This window comes from Mus caroli, unplaced genomic scaffold, assembly GCF_978045245.1.
Source record: "Mus caroli unplaced genomic scaffold, Mus_caroli_1 scaffold_13, whole genome shotgun sequence".
Lineage (NCBI taxonomy): Eukaryota > Metazoa > Chordata > Mammalia > Rodentia > Muridae > Mus > Mus caroli.
In genome coordinates this window covers 47,149,309-47,168,913 of record NW_028227268.1, presented here as the reverse complement: position 1 = coordinate 47,168,913, position 19,605 = coordinate 47,149,309, and the positions used below count along the sequence as shown (strand labels likewise).

Sequence of the window (19,605 nt, the reverse complement as noted above, 5' to 3'; positions counted from 1 at the left end):
CTTCTTGGACTGTGTGGTCCTTCTATAGCTGTAGTGCCCAGCCTCGTTTATTTGTAAACTTTGTGTGGTTCCTGGTGGGGGAACAAACTTAAGTGACTGTCCCTGCAGTCCAGTAGAGGTTGTTTGCTGACCTTCAGTCTTTCACCTCTGGGGAGTGCTTGGCAGCCAAGTCCAGGGGTGGAGCCTGGGTCAGGCGCTATGGGGAGGGCTTGCCTAAAGTGACCACTTACAGCTCTAGTCCTCAACTCTTGGATACCTGCCTGGAAGTTGGCCGACCTGTATCCAGTGACCTTGTAGGGCACAAGGAGCCCAGAGCACTCTCCCACCCCAGGGCCTTTTTCCCTATTTGTTCCTCCCAGGTTACTTCTACCACGCCCCTTATGGCCCTAAACTTCCTGGGCCGGAACTGTTAAGCTTTTTCCTGCTCCAGTTGAGGGTGTGGGTGGCTTTTGACCTTAAGAGAGGAAAAAATGGAGCCCAGGAGGGCAGCGCCCAGGCTAACCAGTCAGGCCTCTTCAGTGGGCGCGGGGTCAGCCGCCGAGCTCGTATACCATCTAGCGGGGGCTCTGGGCTCTGAGCTACAGGGGCTGGCACGCCGCTTCGGACCCGACGCGGCGGCTGGGCTGGTGCCACTAGTCGTGCGGGCGCTGGAGCTCTTGGAAAAGGCCGCTGTGGGGCCGGCTCCGGACTCGGTGAGTCACCGGCTCCTCCTTTTACCCCTGAGAGCCAGCAGGCCTAACCCTGAGACCCCTGGCTCCCCCAGCTGCAGGTGTCCGCACAGCAGGCAGAAGTGGAGCTGCGGCGGCTGCGCGAGGAGAACCAACGCCTCCGCCAGGAGCTAGGCTCCGGGCCGCAGGGTGAGTGAGGGGCCCATCGGAGCAGAGCGAGCTGGGGGCAGCCGGGGCCTGCGTACCCCAGAGACCGGTGGTGCTAAAGACACCCCTTCCTCAGAGGAGCGCGCGCTGCTCCGACAGCTCAAGGAGGTGACAGATAGACAGCGGGATGAGCTTCGGGCACACAACCGAGATCTGCAGCGCAGAAGCCAAGAGACCGAAGCGGTGAGGGCGGGGCCAGGGCGAGTGGGGTGGGGCCGCTACGGTCCTCGGAGCCCCGCCCCTAGCTCTCTCGCTCCACCCCCCAGCTGCAGGAACAGCTACAGCGCCTCCTGCTGATCAACTCTGAGCTGCGGCACAAGCTGGCTGCAGTGCAGACCCAGTTGAGGGCCGCCCAGGACCGGGAGAGGGAGCGCCAGATAGCTCAGGATGGCTCCAGCCAGTTGGCTAAAGAACAGAGCTTGGAACCTGATGCGGCAACCTCAGATGACCCGGTAAGAGACGGAGCGAAGTCAAAATACATCCCAGAGCTCACAGCATTCAGCAGTTGGTGACCCAGCCTGGGTTTACCAGGCATGGATGTGCCATGCAGTATAGAAGGTACCCAGGAAGTTGGAAGGCAACAACAGCAGTTGTGTGCCACCTATGTAGCAGCAACCTTGTCCTCCAAGTTTTTACAGCAGACACTTCCCCTAATATTATTGTGAGCGCCGGGACTTAGGGAAGAGCTAAGACAGACTGCTCTCTGACCATTCCTCACCTTGCACAGGTGGATACTCAGAAGCAGCCAGGGGACCTTCCAGAAGCTGTCCAGTGTGGATTCAGCAGGGAAGAACTTAAGCAGATCCTTCAGGAGCGGAATGAGCTCAAAGCCAACGTGTTCTTGCTCAAGGAGGAGTTGGCGTACTTCCAGCGGTGAGGGACTGGAAGCCAGGATGCCTGTTCCTGGTCACCCCACCTTATTTTTTGGATCATTTATAGATCAGCAGTGACAATTGCCAGGGTCCTGCTCAGGCACTGGGAAGAAGTAACTTCCATAGACCTTGCCCTTCTGGAACCTCACTCAAACAGGGCAGCACCAGGGGTCACCAAACTGAAGCAGCAAGCCTTATCTTTAGGAGGGGCCATCTAAGCTCATTTCAGAGGTGTTGGCGGTATAGAGCTTTCACGGGTTTCCAGGGGAAACAGTGAGCAGAGCTCAGGTACTTGATTGACACCTCCTGTTGGCCTTCCCACTTTCTTCCCTTCCTGCTTCTCTAGAGAGCTGCTCACAGATCACCGTGTTCCTGGGCTTCTGCTTGAAGCCATGAAGGTGGCAGTCAAGAAACAGAGGAGGAAGATCAAGGCCAAGATGTTGGGGACACCCGAAGAAGCAGAGAGCAGGTAAGATCCTGCCTCTGTGCTCACCAAACAAACCCCTTGGCCTGCTGCAGTTCTGCTGTGCCCAACGATGCCTTAGCTGTGCCTGGCACCTCACTAAGCCTGCTCTCCAGCTGCTGTCCTGTCTGTCCTCTGGAATCCACTGTTCCTGCTTGCCCCAGCTGCTATGCCTCATACTGAAGAAACTGTCAATGCTACTTCTCCAGACTCATGTTTCCTTCCTTGGCTGGATCTCTTTACTAAAGGAAGCTATGCAGTCTTGTGAGGGGCTGTTGTCTGCCTGGCTATAAAGTATCCCTGATCCCCTCACTGTCCCCTCTCCAGCCCTGAGGCCTCTGTAGTTACTCCATCCTCCCCTGATGTTTCTGAAAGTCCTTCAGGAGCCTCCACACAAGCTGGACTCATAGTATCCCTTAGGCCCTGATATACAGCCCTTGCATTTCTTTATCCTAGTGATGATGAGGATGGCTCGTGGCTCCTGCTCTCAAACGACAAGGAAGATGTTCCCCTAGTTCCTGAGTCCAGAATCCAGAATTTGTATGTTGGAGGAGGGGAGGGAGGAGGGTGAAGGAGGGGCCTGCCTGGCTCTTCTCCCACCCTTTCTTTCTGCTCCACTGCCTTTCACACTGTTCTAAGATCTGTCTTCCCACCTGCTTCTCTGTCCTCTGTGCCTTCATTTCCCTGTGACCCATGCTTTCCTCTTTCCTCCAAAATCTCCTTTTCATCTTTCTGGACCCTCAGCCTGCATCCTTGACATCTCTGCCTCCCTGGCTCAATGTACCTCTCTTGGCTTCCCTTCCAGCTTTGGCTTATGGTACCGGGGTGAAACTGAGGCCCCTGAAGCCGAGACCAGCAACCCAGCTTCCAGCAGCCTACAGAAAGGAGAAGAGACCCCACAGCAACCCCACCCGCAGCCTGTGAACAGCCCTCCAGCCCCCAACTCCTGACTAGTCCCCTGCTTTCAATGAACATCTTGGTCTGAGGGCTTCAGCTATGCAGGAGGCTTAACTCTGGGTTCCAGTTAACTGTGTGTGAATGTGTGACCTCAAATGAGGATGTGGCTCCCCACTTAAACCTCGCCTGTACTAGCTATGGTGGAACGCCAGCCTGTCTCCCTTTCTTGACATCTCTGTACCACACTTTACAGAGATAAAGGGATCTCTGAGCTCTGCTTTTCCCCATTGTGAGACAGAGGACTGCCTGCCTGCCTGCCTGCCTGCCTGCCTGCCTGCCTCGCTGGGGCTTGTGCAGTTGACCAGTGCAATAAATAACCATAATACCCCTAAAATGTTCTCAGTTTGTCTGTCTGTCTGTCCCAGCCCTGCCAGGAACAATGGTAATGTTTCTTTAGAAGGTCTCCTCTGCTCCTCACTGAGGATAAGGAGTGTCTCCTTATTTGGGGGGTATGGCTCCTACCCCCACCCTATTCCTTTGCCTGTCTCTAGTGTTTCAGGGACCTGTAGTTTCAATCTTTTGGTCCTCTCCTGCCTAAATCCACTCAGTTTTCACCATCAGCCCTATTTTCCCTTTCGTTTCTATGTGCTAAGCTGCCTGCCCTCTTAGGGAGGTGCCTCGTAGCAGCCCGCCCCTCTATCCTGGCTTCCTCAGGAAAAGCCTTGGGAGGAAGCACGGAGGGGGTTGGGAGCTGTGGGGACCAGATCAAACCAGGCCCTCCTAACATGCTGGCCGCCATGGGACTAGAGCTGGTGTTCTCACTGTTGCTGTTCTGGGCTCAGGGGACCCAGGGATCCACGCTAGACCCAGCTGGTCAGCACGTCTGTAAAGGCAGCAGGTGGGTCTTGTGGGAGTCTGGCTGGTATGGTAGCTGACTAGTGTTGGGTCATTTTGGAAAATAAAGAGGTGGGTGGGAGGGTCATAGGCCTCAAGAAAGGGACTTTGAGAGGCAGCCTGGCAGATGATAGATGGTCACACAGATGGTGGGAAGGTCAGGGAAGGGAAAAAGGAGGGTTGGGGACATGGATACTGTGACTCATGGCCTGTGACACTGGGCTAGATTTCCTAAGTGGAGCTGGGGAAGACTCCCACATCTCAGCCAGCATCAATGACCCACGCTACGGGGCTCTGCTGCCCCATTTCTATCCCACAGCCCCTCTGAACTCCAGTGTTGTCCCGGCTGGAGGCAGAAAGATCAAGAATGCACCATCCGTGAGTAGCCAGGACAGTCCCCTTAGCCAAGGAAAAGCAAGGATGTGACCCAATGACAACCTTTCTACTCTGTCCCCCCTCCTGAGCCCTGGAAGCAGTGTCCATCCTGTGACACATTACCCCTGTCTGGCACTAAGGATGGCTTTGAAGGGAGCAGAATCCCAGGAATGGGTGAGAGGGCCAGGGATGTCCCTTACTTCTTTGTCCCCCAGTCCTTTCAAGCCCAGGTGGGGTGTTTTTCAGCCATCTGTGAGGGGCCTGATGCCTGCAGGAAAGAAGAGGTGTGCGTGAAGCCGGGCCTCTGTCGGTGTAAACCTGGATTCTTCGGAGCCCAGTGCAGCTCCCGTGAGTTTTAATGACTGGGTGGCGTTTCTGGGCAGAACTGGGTAAGGGGCAGGAAGTAGGCAAGGCTTGTAGAGATGTGAACATAAAATGGTAAGGCCCAAATTACCCAAGCTTTGCTTAGAAAATGGGCTCAGAAATGAGAAGTGATCCTGGGAACAGCCCTGGGTTTTAACCTACAGCCAGAGAGCCCTGCTTATCCGGCACCTTCACTTTTAACTTCTTGGTGAAGACAAATAGATGGGAGGGCGTGGACCTGTGGTTCTCTACTAACTATGCCTCATACTTGAATGGCAGGTAGAAGAAGGTGCCTGGAACCAGGCTCTCAAGGGCTGAGTGGCAGGCGCCAGGATCCTTGGGTTGGAAGGGGATATATGTACTTTCCTGCCACCCTGGTAGGCATCTTCTACCTAAAATTCAAATGCCAGCAATGGCCAAGGACAGGGTGACACCTTAGCAGAGAGAGGGAAGGGACATGAATGACATCTCATCCACATTGCTGTCCAAACTCAAGCTCTGGGTTCTGGAATGTGAAATGGAGGCTAAGCCAAGACTAAGGGTTTTGTCATCTGAATCTGGGGCCGGAAATGAGCTGAGCTGAGTCCCAGGAGAGGCTGCCAGATGTTCTCAGGGTCTGTCCTTGGCTCTTGAGGAGCAAGCCTGTGTCCTCTTCCTTGAGGAAGGGTCAGGACAAGGCCCTGTGCCCAGGCCTGAACCCGATTGTCTCCCAACCTCACAGGCTGTCCAGGACAGTACTGGGGCCACGACTGTCGTGAGACCTGCCCCTGTCATCCACGTGGCCAGTGCGAACCGGCCACGGGTGATTGCCAATGCCAGCCCAACTATTGGGGCAGGCTCTGTGAGTTCCCCTGCACCTGCGGCCCCCACGGACAGTGCGACCCAAAGACGGGCTTGTGCCACTGTGACCCTGGCTGGTGGTCACCCACGTGTCGTCGCTCATGCCAGTGCAACCCAGCCGCACGCTGTGACCAGGCCACTGGAGCCTGTGTATGCCCGCCGGGCTGGTGGGGCCGTCGCTGCAGCTTCAGTTGCAACTGCCACACCTCGCCCTGCATGCAGGACTCCGGCCGCTGCGTCTGCCTGCCGGGCTGGTGGGGTCCAGAGTGCAGTCGTAAGTGCCAGTGTGTGCGAGGCCAATGCAGCGTTACTTCTGGCCACTGTTCCTGCCCTCCTGGCTTCCATGGAATCCGCTGTGAGCTGCCTTGCAACCCTGGCCACTATGGGGCGCAGTGCAAAGAAAGGTGAGCCACCCAACAGGGTAAGGGGTGGGCAAGAAATAAGACAAAGTCGGGCGTGGTGGCACACACCTTTAAATCCCAGCACTGGGGAGTCAGAGGCAGGCGGATTTCTGAATTCGAGGCCAGCCTGGTCTAGAGTGAGTTTCAGGACAGCCAGGGCTACACAGAGAAACCCTGTCTCGAAAAACCAAAAAAAAAAAAAAAAAAAAAAAAAAAAAAAAGAAAGAAAGAAATAAGACAAGTGTACTGAGGGGCAATCTGATATACAAGACAAGGATAAAAGAAAAAAGACCACAGCCATGCATCTCCGAGTATTTATGCCTACTTCTCTTAGCCTATCAATGTTAAAGTCTTGAGACTTGACTGTGCTGCTCTTTCAGAGGCCTGAGTAGTGAGTGCTCTTAGCTGTTCTCAGGACCCACATCTGCTGCCCTCTGCTGACCTGTAACTGTACTCATGTGTACACATCCCCACAAACACACATACATACACACACATATTCTTTTTTTTTTCTGAGCATAGTAGCATATGCCTTTAATCCCAGCTCTGGTGAGTAGAGGCAGATAAATTTCTGTGTGTTTGAGGCCAGCCTAATTTATGTAGTTCTAGGACATCCAGAACTACATAGTGAAATTCTGTCTCAAAAAAAAAAAAATGTGTGTGTGTGTGTATGTGATATATATATATATATATATATATATATATATATATATATATTCCCTGTAATCCCAGCACTCAGGAGGCTGAAGCAAGAGTGAAAGTCTCAATAAAATGTTGCTGTCCAGCCTGTTGGGGCTGGGTAGGTCTCTAATGTCAGCATGTGGAAGGCAGCAGAAACATAAGATCACACATTAGGCCGGGCGTGGTGGCGCAGGCCTTTAATCCCAGCACTTGGGAGGCAGAGGCAGGCGGATTTCTGAGTTCGAGGCCACCCTGGTGTACAAAGTGAGTTCCAGGACAGCCAGGGCTACACAGAGAAACCCTGTCTCGAAAAATCAAAAAAAAAAAAAAAAAAAAAAAAAAAACCAACAGCAAGAAAAAGATCACACATTAGACATCAGCCTGTGTCACACACTGAGGTAGCAAGGCTGTGTGTAGGATCAATAGTAACAAAGCAGGGTGGAGGCAGGAGGATCACAACACAGCAAGTCTAAAGCTAGTCTGGGCTACGTGGAGGCACTGTCAGTGATCCCCCTCCCACACAAAGTAGCAACAAGCTCTGTTTAGAAGAGAGAAAGGGTCTGGGGATGCAGATCAGTAGTAGATTGCTGGCCGGGCAGGCACTAAGCCCTAGGTTCAGTTTCCAACACCAGAAAGGTCAGGGGGCAAAATGTAGAGCAAGACATTATATCCCATAATTCATAGTGAGTATTTGAAACAACCTGAGTCAAAATGTAAGCAGACAGCACAGACTCGGCCTCTCCTAAGAATGAATAAGAATGTACCGTGGTCTTTTTCTTTGTTTTCTTTTCTTTTTCTTTTTAATAAAGATTTATTTATTTATTTATTATAAGTACACTGTAGCTGTCTTCAGACACCCCAGAAGAGGGAGTCAGATCTCATTAGGGATGGTTGTGAGCCACCGTGTGGTTTCTGGGATTTGAACTCAGGACCTTTGGAAGAGCAGTCAGTGCTCTTAACCACTGAGCCATCTCTCCAGCCCCTTCCTTGTTTTCTTGCTTGCTTCCTTCCTTTCTTTCTTCTGTTTTGTTTGGTTTGGTTTTGGTGTGGGTTCCAATCTCTTGTGGCTTAGGCTGACCTCAAACTCCTGATCCTCCTGCCTCCACCTCCCAAGCCCTCATACCACAGCAGCCACACAGCTCCTCCCCCACCCCTTTTCTTTGATATTTTTGAGATGGGTCTCATTCTGTAGCCCAGACAGGCCTGGGACTCACTATATAACCCAGGCAATCTTTCCTCCTCTGTTTCCTGAGCGCTGGGATTCCAGGTCCAAGCTGCAACTCCCAGTTTGTAGTAACCACCCTCCCCCACACCCCACCGCCAGTACTATTCAGAATCAGACAAACTGCTGTTTTTTTGTAGACGAGGTCTTTTGTGTATCTCAGGCCACTGTTCACTTTGCAGAGGTCTTCCTGCCTCTGCCTCCATCCAGAGTACTGGAACTGTGAACCACCACACCCAGCTCAGCTACACTTTGTGTTTACCCTTTCTCCCTGATAATGGATCCCAGAAGATCAAGTATCAGCAGAGAGGAGTCAGGTTCCTATCAGCATCACTGGAAAATCAAGATGCGTTACTCCTGAAACTAACCATCATGATGAAATAATTTCTATTTTCTTTATCTTTTCATTTATTTATTTTTTGAATTAAAAAAAATCCTTATTTTTATTTTACACATGTGAGTGTTTTTCCACCATGTATGTCTGAGCACAAAATGCATGCAGATTCCAGAGGGGGACACGAGGTCCCCTAGAGTTGGAGTTATATACAGCTGTAAGTCACCATGTGGGTGCTGGAAACTGAATCCTATACCAACAGTGATTTGCAACCTTACTAAAGCTTCCACCCTTTAATACAGTTCCTCATGATGTGGTGACCCATCCAGCCATGAAATTATCCTCATTGCTACTTCATAACTGTACTTTTACTACCATTATGAATTGTGATGTAAATATCTGGTGTGCAGGATATCTGATAAGTGATCCTTGTGAAAGGGTCTATCAGCCGGGCTTGGTGGTGCACACCTTTAATCCCAGCACTCGGGAGGCAGAGGCAGGCAGATTTCTGAGTTCGAGGCCAACCTGGTCTACAAAGTGATTTCCAGGACAGCCAGGGCTATACAGAGAAGCCCTTTATCGAAAAAACCAAAACCAAACCAAACAAAAAAAAAAAAAAAAAGAAAGAAGACAAAAGCTTGGATGGCTAGGAAGATGGCTCAGCAAAGAAGAGCACTGGCTGCTCTCGCAGAGAACCAGGGTTTGAGTCTCAGCACACACATGATGGCTTGAAATCATCTGGAACTCCAGTTTCAGAAGAGCTGAAGCTCTTTTCCTGCTTCCTTGGTCACCAGGCACGCAAGTGGTGTACATACATATATGCAAGCAAATTACCCATACACATTTTTTTTTTTTTTTGGTTTTTCGAGACAGGGTTTCTCTGTGTAGCCCTGGCTGTCCTGGAACTCACTTTGTAGACCAGGCTGGCCTTGAACTCAGAAATCCGCCTGCCTCTGCCTCCCGAGTGCTGGGATTAAAGGCGTGCGCCACCACGCCCGGCATACCCATACACATTTAAAAAGAGGAGGAGGCAGAGGAGGAGGAAGAGAGGAGGAAGAGGAGGAGGGGGGGGTTTCCACTGGCTTAAAAAGCTATACCGTGTGTGTGTTCAAGAAGATTGTAGATTTTTTCACTATAGTTAAACTAATTTACCCTTAAAAATTAAATAAAAAGGGAAAGGGTCTCTGTAGGTTCCCCAGGCTAGTCTCAAACTCCTGTGCTCAAGTGGCTCTCCTCTTACAGCCTCCTGAGCGGTTTCTTTTTTTGTTTGCTTGTTTGTTTGTTTGTTTGTTTTTGAGACAGGGTTTCTTTTTTTGTTTTGTTTTGTTTTGTTTTGTTTTTTTGAGACAGGGTTTCTCTGTGTAGCCCTGGCTGTCCTGGAACTCACTCTGTAGCCCAGGCTGGCATTGAACACAGAAATCCACCTGCCTCTGCCTCCCAAGTACTGGGATTAAAGGCGTACACCACCACCACCCGGCACCTGAGCGGTTTCTTATGTGACATTGTGTCTCTGTCCCTAGCCACTCTGTCCTAACCTCAAAGATTGTATGGTATGGGAAACAGCAGAGAAAGGGGGGCAAGAGGGCTGAGTGGGAGGGAAGTGAGGGGTGGGAGGTAACATGGTTGCTCTGGCTGAGCTGGTGGCTCCCAGCATCCTTTGTGAACCCAGGGAAGGATGAGTCACAGAGCAGGGAGTCAGGAGTAAACTAGAGACCTGGAATTCCCTCAGAGACCATCTGCCCAGCCTTTCCAGTGTACAACACAGAAAAACTGAGGGTTTAGCTTGAGTGGTCCATCTGCGACCCAGATTTCTCCAGTGCCCCGAGATCTGACAATGTGGGCCATTCACAGGCTGGAAGGTATGGCTCTCCGTCTAATCCCAGGGCTCCCATGATCCCTTTCTCTTGCCAGCTGTGGCCACTGTGAGCCGAATGCCACATGCTCTCCAGTCACCGGCAACTGTGAGTCCTGCAAGCCAGGCTGGAACGGGACTCAGTGCAAGCAGCCATGTCCTGCAGGCACCTTTGGTGAGAGGTGCACTGGGCAGTGCCCCCGCTGCCGGCTTGGGGAGCCCTGTCAAGCAGAAACTGGGCACTGCCAGCACTGCGACCCCGGTTGGCTGGGGCACAGGTGAGGGAGAGGCTACCTTGCTCAGAGCACATTTTTCTCTTCCACCCGGAGCCCAGATGTTCTTCCCCGGAGGACCTTCACTTCCATAAAGTTTACATTCACCCATCTCAGGGACTGCCTCCTGGCCGGGCTGAGGGGGAAAAGAGGTTCTGGAGGGGCTCTAGGAAGGATGTACATCTAGCTGCCTCCTCCTTAGTCCTTTCCTTATCCCTCAGGGACCTGTAGTTCATCACCCACTTGGGTTTGGCTCTAGCTTCAAGGCCATGTGCACTTGATCTTTGAGGCAGGGGAATGGCCCTTTTGGGACCCCATGTCCAGGAAGATGGGAAATGTTGTGGGACCTTCCTGCCCTCCCAATTCTGAGTCGTGCTTCCCTCGTGTAATCTCAGGTGTGAGAACCCTTGTCCCCTTGGTACCTTTGGAAAGGGTTGCAGCTCTACCTGCCCTGCCTGTGTTCAGGGGACTTGCGATGCGGTGACTGGGGAATGTGTCTGCAGTGCTGGCTACTGGGGGACCAGGTAAGGACAAGGCCTTGGGGGGGACACAGGATTATGGGAGATGAGGTCAGACCTCTGTGTAATGTTTCTTAAATGTCCCCCACTGAGTCTCTCCATTTCCCAGAAAGCCTCTCTTCCACCCTGTAATGAGGGTGTTAGTTCGCTGGTGTGGGGTGGCACCTTCTGAGGAAACTCAGGGGTTAATCTAAAAGGACTAAAAAATAAATGAAACTTTTTAAAAGGAAAGAAAAAAAATTTAAGTATTTATTTATTTATTTATTTATTTTATGTATATGTGTCTCTTCAGACACACCAGAAGAGGGCATCAGACCCTACTGAAGATTGTTGTGAGCAACCATGTGGTTGCTGGGAATTGAACTCAGGACCTCTGGAAGAGCAGTCAGTGCTCTTAACCACTGAGCCATCTCTCTAGTCCCCTAAAAATAATTTTTAAAGGGAAAGAAAAATATCTGAAGAAAAATGAGTTAGTGCCTCATTTGCTTAGGGGTGGGACTCAGATCCCACTGACCCCCTCTCTAGTTCTTCAGGTATCAAGCAGTCAGCGACCCCAGGCAGATGTCTGTGTAGAGAACAGCACATAGGGTCATGTGAAGGAGACCTGTTTTACAAAGAAAGAGATGGAGGTCCAGGGAGTTAGGGGCAGGGCTGGTCTTGATGCAAGGCATCTTGCTTCTCCCACATTAAGGCTGAGGGATGAGGGCTGTCACCCAAAGTCTCTACAGTTAAGCACTGTCAACACTAAAGGGCCACTTAGGATGTGACTTAGAAGTCAGAAAGGTCTCCTGACAGAACCCAGGAACAGTATCCAGAAATTACCTTCCCTTCCCCTCTGCGGTGCCTTTCTTTAGCCTGCCTTTCCTGTTATGTACCCCTAGCTGCAACAGTTCCTGCCCATCTGGCTTCCATGGAAACAACTGCTCTATCCCCTGCCAATGCCCAGAGGGGCTCTGCCACCCTGTGTCTGGGACCTGCCAGCTGGGTAAATGGGGAGAGCACGGAGGAACATTTGGTCATTTCCACGGGCTGCAGGGAAGGAGCGGGCACACTCCAGAGACAGGAGCCTCAAAGGCCCTAAATATGTCACCATCTCCCGTGTCCCTAGGCCGTCATGGTAAGAACGCCCTCATTGTGGGCATCCTGGTACCTCTGCTGCTGCTCCTCATGGGCATTGTCTGCTGTGCCTACTGCTGCTCAGGAACCCGACTGGACCCCAAGGACAGGTAAACACTGGCGGTTAGGCAGGTTCCTTTGGGGGTGGGGAAGGGCTGAACTTTTCACTCTTCAGGGAGTGACACAGACTAAAGCCTGGAACTGCATGGCTTTCTGACAAGGAAGCGTCTGAGTCACATGGATATGAATGAGCAGGGGTACTGGGTGGCAGGGGACTCAGAGTCAAACCTGTGGCAGAAGGCTGAGCTCATGATAGCGCTGCGAGGGCTGGGATAGAGGAGAACCCACACAGCTCAGCAGAGAAGGGAAGAGACAAGACTTCAAACCGTCAGAAAAGGGAGGGACAGAGAGGTCCGAGCCGTGGTTTTGCAGAGGGAAAAACCTGAGGAATAGATTATGGAGGAAGGGCCAGTGAGACCCAGGAGTTCATTCTCGCATCTCTTGGTCCCTTGGGCCCACCACATCATGGGAGTCTGGAACAGGGAATGTGGTAATGGAGGGTTCATTTCTTCAATTTACAAAGATGCTCAGGCTCATGGGGTCTCAGCTGCTTTGGGCTCACACAGAGGCCCTGCCTGGCTTTTTGGATTCTCTGCCCAGTGTTCTTTCTCCTCCATCATGCTAGGAATGAGAGCTGGGGCTTGCTCATGCTAAGCAAGTACTCTACCACTGAGCTCACCCACCGTCTTGTTTGCTTGCTTGCTTTGTGATAAAATACCTTACTCTGTAGCTCAGGCTGTCATGAAGTGGATACCTTCATTCCTCAGCCCCTGGAGTGCTAGGAGTCTAGGAATGTGTCACCATAGTAGACCCTGAGCCTTGATTCGGTCCGCTGTGCTGTAAGGCATTCATAATGAGCATATTGGTCTACCCCCTACCCTCCAGAAGAAGATGAGGACCTATCCAGAGGCTGCCAGAGAACAGTGACAAACTGTCACTCCGGTTTGGAGATGCAGTAGAGTGGCTGGTGAAGAGTGGTATTCGGCCAGGATGAGAGTCCTAAGAGCTACGTTTCTGAGAAACCATTGCAGGCATTTAGTCTTTGTACTTGGTTCTGGGCCGTGCCAAACCCTCTATCAGATTTACAACAGAGGGAGGCCAAGACAAGTGAAATCAGAGCCGACATGGTTACCCAGACTTGCCTGTCTCTATCTAGAGCAGCGGTTCTCAACCTTCCTTTTTTTTTTTTTTTTTTTTTTTTTTTGGTTTTTCTCTGTATAGCCCTGGCTGTCCTGGAACTCACTCTGTAGACCAGGCTGGCCTCGAACTTAGAAACCAGCCTGCCTCTGCCTCCCGAGTGCTGGGATTAGTTCCTCTTGTTGTGGTGACACTCTCTGCCCCAACCATAAAATGATTTTCATTGCCATTTCACAACTGTAATTTTGCTACTCCTTTTGAATCATAATGCAAATATTTGGAGATAGAAGTTTGCCAAAGGGATCGCAGCCTACAGGTTCAGTGATCTGGAGCTGTGCTGCCTTCTGTGACTTAGATTTTTGGACACCATGTTTTGGATTTTATTCTGTCATCAATATGCAGAGCCACCGAAGTAGATGTGGTCACCTGAAACATCCTGCCAGTCTGACATGGATTCCCTTAGGTCTTGTACACTGATCACCCTCTCTTTGCCACCCTCTCAGGCCTGAGAGAAATGGGGCTGCCTTTTTCAGAATGAAGCAGCAGGTATGGGGGGCCCTCACCAACCTAGGCTCGGCACTGCCCTGTGGCTCCCTCAGTAACTACAAGCTACCCTGGGTGACAGGTAAGTGGGCACTGGGAATCAGGGACAGGAGTCTAGGGCTAAGGTGGGACAAGGCTTCCCATGAGGCCCCACGCCTGACCTGAACCCCCTGCAGTTTCTCATCACGATCCGGAGGTCCCCTTCAACCACAGCTTCATTGAGCCCCCCTCTGCCGGCTGGGCCTCTGACGACTCCTTCTCTTCTGATCCTGACTCTGGAGAAGAGGATGAAGCTCATGCCTACTCCGTGCCACCTCGAGAAGGTAGCCTTGCCCACCACGGTGGCACCTTCCGTGTTCTTTTGGCAGATGTCTGTCCGCGCTTTATTTTCTTCCACTTGCTGTTTCTGGCTCTGAGAACAAGTTCAGAACAAAGAAACATCCTGTCCTCACAGAGCTTGTAGTGAACAGCAAAAAGGACAATGCCACGCTGGGTATGGTGGCACATTGCCTTTAATCCCGGCATTTGGGAGACAGAGGCAGGTGGATCTTTGTGAGCTTGAGGTCAAGGCCAGCTTGGTCTACATAGTGAGCTCCAGGAGAGCCAGGAGTGTGTAAAGAGGCCCTGTCTCAAAATAAATGGATGGATGGATGGATGGATGGATGGATGGATGGATGGATGGAGATGTAAAAAGATATGTCACCTGACAGTAGAGGACAGAATGTGTCATAGTTGCTAAAATTCCTTCCCAGAGGGAGACATAAGCGACCTCTACCCCTTCTCCTAAAATGAAGGTCCCAACAACAGAGGCACGATGCTACCAAAGCTTGTTCTGGGAACCAATGAATTTATTAGGTTTTCATATAGAGCATAGGTAAAGGGCTATTTACAGGGTACAGGCGCTCCTCCCAGCAATAGGCCATATCTAGAAGGCCTTCACCCATAGGGATGTGGGCTTACCCAGCCACATGATGGAGCCTTCCTCTCCTATATATTCTGCAGCTTATATATTCTGGCCCCTCCCCATAGGCCTCATGCAATTAAGGTAGAGTTGCATAGAACAGGTCATCAGGAGGGCTGGAGGCTCAGGTAAATGCCTCTTAACCCATCTCTCCATGAGGGGGTGGAAACAGTCAGCAAACCCAGCTGGGATCATCTTTTTCCAAGTGCACAGGTGAACACTCCAACATGGCAGTTGCTAAGCTCAGAGGACAGCCACAACTGTCATGCTTTAGTGGGGCATACAAACAAAAAGGAGGGACTCTGAAGCTACCCATGCCTGAGGTAACTGGGCTTAAGGAATATGCCTGTTAGTAATAGCTGTGTCTAACTGAATCAGTAGGAATTGGCCAAGCGAAAATTTGGCAGCAGTAATGGTGTTTTGGATAAAATGCAGTGTGCAGTGGTTCAAAGCAAGGATGGGTAAAGAGAAAAGAGCAAAGGAGAGGTGTCTACTACACCAGCCTCTCTCCTGCCTCACTCTTCCCTGCCACATCTTGAGGCCTCTGGAAAGGTCAGAGCAGCTGAAGTTCCTCTGTTTTCTCCCCTGCCAGGGAAGGTCCCTATGGCCCAAGAAGAGTCGCCAGAAGCTAGCCTTCCTGGAGGCTCCTTCCCTCCCCCTGAGGATGCCTCCACACCATTCCCCATTCCACGTACCTCCAGCCTGGCTAGGGCCAAGAGGCCATCCGTCTCCTTTGCTGAAGGCACGAAGTTTGCACCACAGAATGGCCGAAGCTCTGGGGATCTCTCCAGCCCCATACGAAAACCCAAGAGACTCTCCAGAGGTGCTCAGCCCCATCCTGAAGGGCAGGAGGCGGAGGAGTCTACAGGCCCAGAGCAAGTGAACACAGAGGAGGATGCTCTTACAGCCGCAAGCTCTGGAGATCCTGCCACTAGTCACGGCCAACTTCCACCTGGTAGCCAGACGGTAGCTGAGTGTGCGGAGACCACCGATGGAGGCATCCAGGACAGCTCGGGATCTGTGGCCACTATCTATATGCTGGCAGGGACACCCCAGAAACCTGAGGGTCCTGTCTGGTCTGTCTTTCGTCGTTTGGGAAACTACCAGAAAGATCAGGCAGCTCCCAAAGTAAAGAGTGCTATCCCTAAGCCTTTGCGCCGATCTCTGGGTCGGAACCAGGCTAGCACTGGCTCAGCTCCAGATGCCGTGCTCTCCGGGGTTATGGAGTCCACCGCAGTTAGGCCAGAGGAAACACCCAGAGGTCTGGGAGATGGCATTGAGAGCTCAGGGACTGTCCAAGAGCCAGACGCTGGAGGCAGTTCCCAGAAGCAGGCCGAAGAGAAGGAGCAAGAGGAGCCCCTGTATGAGAATGTCGTGCCCATGTCCGTGCTGCCACAGCACTGAGGACCTTGAGTTTGGTGAACGGGAAGACTGTGGATGGGGATGCAGGGAGAGCGGGATGCTGAAGCTGCTGTGGACCAGATTGGGCTTTGTGCCTGAAAATGATGCCATAGCTGTGACAGACTAAACAGAAACTCTGCCGTGAAAGAGGCAAGGGTTAGAGGCCAGCTGGTTGTGGGTCTGGCCCTGATGGTGTCCCTAGGTGGGACTGGAAGGCCTGAGCAGAGACCCTGTGTAACAAGGTCAGAGGAAGGAGGAGATGGCTACGGGTCTTTTCCTCCATTGTTGTTCTGAATCCCGTCCAGAGACTGTTCTTTCCATCACTTCAAAACATTTTTTTTTCTGAACTGGAAAACAATCCTAAATGTTTGATGATAAATATTGATTAAACAAATATTTCTTTTAGAAAATTTATTAATTTATTTATTTGGGAGGGGGAGGGCGTGTACCAAAACCTGCACATGGATGGAGGTCAGTGGTCAATTCTCGGTGGTTCCTTCATCACCTCATGAGTCTAGAGATGGAACTGGGGCCTGTGACCTAAGTAGTTCTAACCATCTCACTAGCCATCCTTTTATGAGGCAAGGTCTCTCTTACAGCCCAAGCTGCTCTCAGACGTGCTCTGTGGCTGAGATTGCCCTTGAGTTTATGATTCTCTTGTCTCTACTTCCCCAGTGCTGGCCTGAATCACCTGAGTTGTCTGTTTTCACAGGGCTCCATGCATGGTTAAGCAAGCATGCTACCAACTGAGCAACACATCAGCTCAGCCGAACAAGAGATTACTTACAGTTGGTTTCTACACAGTGGCTAGATACGTTATTCAAAACTATTTGCTAGGCGGATCTGGAGACATGGCTCAGGGGGAGAGAGCCCTGACTGCTCCTTCAGAGGAGCTGGGTTTGTTTCCCAGCAACCACATGGTGGCTCAAAGCCTGGCCTCTTGAGGACATGGGGTGTGAAGTCGCTTACAGAACACTCATGGGGCTGGTGAGATGGCTCAGTGGGTAAGAGCACCCGACTGCTCTTCCGAAGGTCCAGAGTTCAAATCCCAGCAACCACATGGTGGCTTACAACCATCCGTAACAAGATCTGGCGCCCTCTTCTGGAGTGTCTGAAGACAGCTACAGTGTACTTACATATAATAAATAAATCTTAAAAAAAAAAAAAAGAACACTCATGCATGCAAAACACATATATATATGAAATACACTTAAAGATTTAAGAACTTGGCATGTGAGAGTATAAAGTCACTAACAGGTTGGAGAGCACAGAGCAGTTCCTGCCATCCATTGCTGTTTCTTTGGTGCTGGAGACTGGGCACAGGCTCTCACTCCTACTTCCCAGCAAATTTTTCTTTTAATGCCAGGCTATGATGGTGCACGCCTTTGATCCTAACGCTTGGGAGGCAGAGGCAGGCAGATCACTTGAGTTTTGAGGCCAGCTTGGTCTACAGAGCGAATTCTAGGACAGCCAAGGCTGTCCTAGAGAAACCCTGTCTCAAAAACAAAACAAAACAAAACAAAACAACCTAACTTAAAAGATCATTTGCTGCTTTTGAGGAGGACCAAGTTTGCTTCCCATCTAGGCAACTCTATTTCTAGGTGACTTACATACATTTAGTCAGAACACTTGTAAATTTTAAAAAAGATATCTTTGGCCGAGCAGTGGTGGCGCATGCCTTTAATCCCAGCACTTGGGAGGCAGAGGCAGGCAGATTTCTGAGTTCGAGGCCAGCCTGATCTACAGAGTGAGTTCCAGGACAGCCAGGGCTACACAGAGAAACCCTGTCAAAAAAAAAAAAAAAAAGATGTTTTTGTACTATGTTCATTCTACATTCTAAGGTGGGAGTTCTTTTCAGGTCTTTGAAGTGGTTGCATTTTTCTACATATTATCTGATTATAGTAAATTCTTTTTGTTTTTGAAATAGTCTTGTTCTGTTGCTTAGGCTGACCTGGATCTCAGTACATATCCTAGGCAGCCCTGGAACAAAGGCAATCCACTTGTTCCTGTTCCCCTGAATGTTGGGATTATAGGTGTGAGCCACCAGACCTGGCTTACAATCTTTCTTTAAAAACAAAATGAAACAAAACAAAAACCTGGGTGTGTCAGCTGGGTGATGGTGGCCCATGCCTTTAATCCCAGCACTTGGAAAGCAAAGACAGTCTCTGAGTTGGAGGCCAGCCTGGTTTAAAAGCTTCTGGGTTCCCAGAATTTTTTTTTTTTTTTTAAGATTCATTTATTATATGTAAGTACACTGTAGCTGTCTTCAGACACTCCAGAAGAGGGCGCCAGATCTCGTTACGGATGGTTATGAGCCACCATGTGGTTGCTGGGATTTGAACTCTGGACCTTCGGAAGAGCAGTCGGGTGCTCTTATCCACTGAGCCATCTCACCAGCCCCAGCCTGCTTTAAAGAGTGAGTTTTGGGCTGGAGAGATGGCTCAGTGGATAAGAGCACCCGACTGCTCTTCCGAAGGTCCTGAGTTCAAATCCCAGCAACCCATGGATGGCTCACAACCATCTGTAATGAGATCTGACGCCCTCTTCTGGTGCATCTGAAGACAGCTACAGTGTACTTAGATATAATAATAAATAAAGCTTTAAAAAACAAAAACAAACAAACAAACAAAAAACCTAAAGAGTGAGTTTCAGGACAGCCTGGTCTACACAGAGAAACCCTGCCTTTAAACAAACAAACAAACAAATTAGCCAAATAAAGACCAGGGTCTCATTGGATAACCCAGGTTGGCACTAGCCAGGAACTCTGTGTAGACTGGGCTATGTGCCTGCCTCTACCTCCTTGGTGCTGAGATTAAATGTGTGCCATCATGCCTGGCTTGGACTCACAATTTCAAAAGGGGCAGCATTCATCCTTCTGCTGATTTGTAAGGGCCTTTTATATGTTAAGGATATGCTCTCCTCAATCCGACTGGCTTTATTTTATTTACTTTTTGTGTGCGGTATACACATACATATATGTGTGCTTCTTACACTTTTCCTGGCCTCTCTTCTGATGGCCTATTGAGCCTTGTGTTTTTTTCCTGTGGCAAGGTTGTCGTCCTGACTTATTTCTTTAAGACTTGCCAAAAGTCCTGAAGTCTAGCCTGGGCACTCTCAATTTAAAAAGAAGAGTAAGAATAAAGGCTGAACGCCGGGCGTGGTGGCGCACGCCTTTAATCCCAGCACTCGGGAGGCAGAGACAGGTGGATTTCTGAGTTCGAGGCCAGCCTGGTCTACAAAGTGAGTTCCAGGACAGCCAGGGCTATACAGAGAAACCCTGTCTCGAAAAAAACAAAAACAAAAACAAAAAAAATAAAATAAAAAAAATAAAGGCTGAGCTAGCAGGGCCAGATCGAGAAGGAAAGTAAATAAAGAAGGGTGGGAGAGATGGCTCAGTGGTTAAGAACACTGGCTGCTCTTCCAGAGGTCCTAAGTTCAATTTCCAGCAACCACATGGTGGGTCACAACCATCTGTAATGGGGTCTGATGCCCTCTTCTGTTTTTTTGTTTTTGTTTTTTTTTTTTTTG

At 50.4% G+C, this 19,605-nt stretch overlaps 2 protein-coding genes across 2 annotated transcripts; both read left to right on the top strand.

Moving 5' to 3' along the window:
- The first annotated feature begins 267 nt into the window (after positions 1 to 267).
- On the top strand, positions 268 to 3,519 carry Rilp (Rab interacting lysosomal protein). Its single transcript, XM_021177680.3, has 8 exons — positions 268 to 692; positions 764 to 857; positions 952 to 1,058; positions 1,142 to 1,327; positions 1,603 to 1,748; positions 2,094 to 2,216; positions 2,667 to 2,750; positions 3,016 to 3,519. Exons 1-8 carry the CDS (start codon positions 471 to 473, stop codon positions 3,158 to 3,160), a joined length of 1,107 nt encoding a protein of 368 aa, XP_021033339.1. The 5' UTR covers positions 268 to 470; the 3' UTR covers positions 3,161 to 3,519.
- Positions 3,520 to 3,653: 134 nt separating this feature from the next.
- Positions 3,654 to 16,487, top strand: Scarf1 (scavenger receptor class F member 1). Its single transcript, XM_021177678.3, has 11 exons — positions 3,654 to 4,005; positions 4,321 to 4,379; positions 4,623 to 4,724; positions 5,461 to 5,983; positions 10,129 to 10,347; positions 10,737 to 10,865; positions 11,741 to 11,844; positions 11,968 to 12,085; positions 13,676 to 13,797; positions 13,892 to 14,038; positions 15,269 to 16,487. The coding sequence occupies exons 1-11, from the start codon at positions 3,893 to 3,895 to the stop codon at positions 16,078 to 16,080; spliced, it is 2,448 nt and encodes an 815-aa protein (XP_021033337.1). The 5' UTR covers positions 3,654 to 3,892; the 3' UTR covers positions 16,081 to 16,487.
- Positions 16,488 to 19,605: the final 3,118 nt, after the last annotated feature.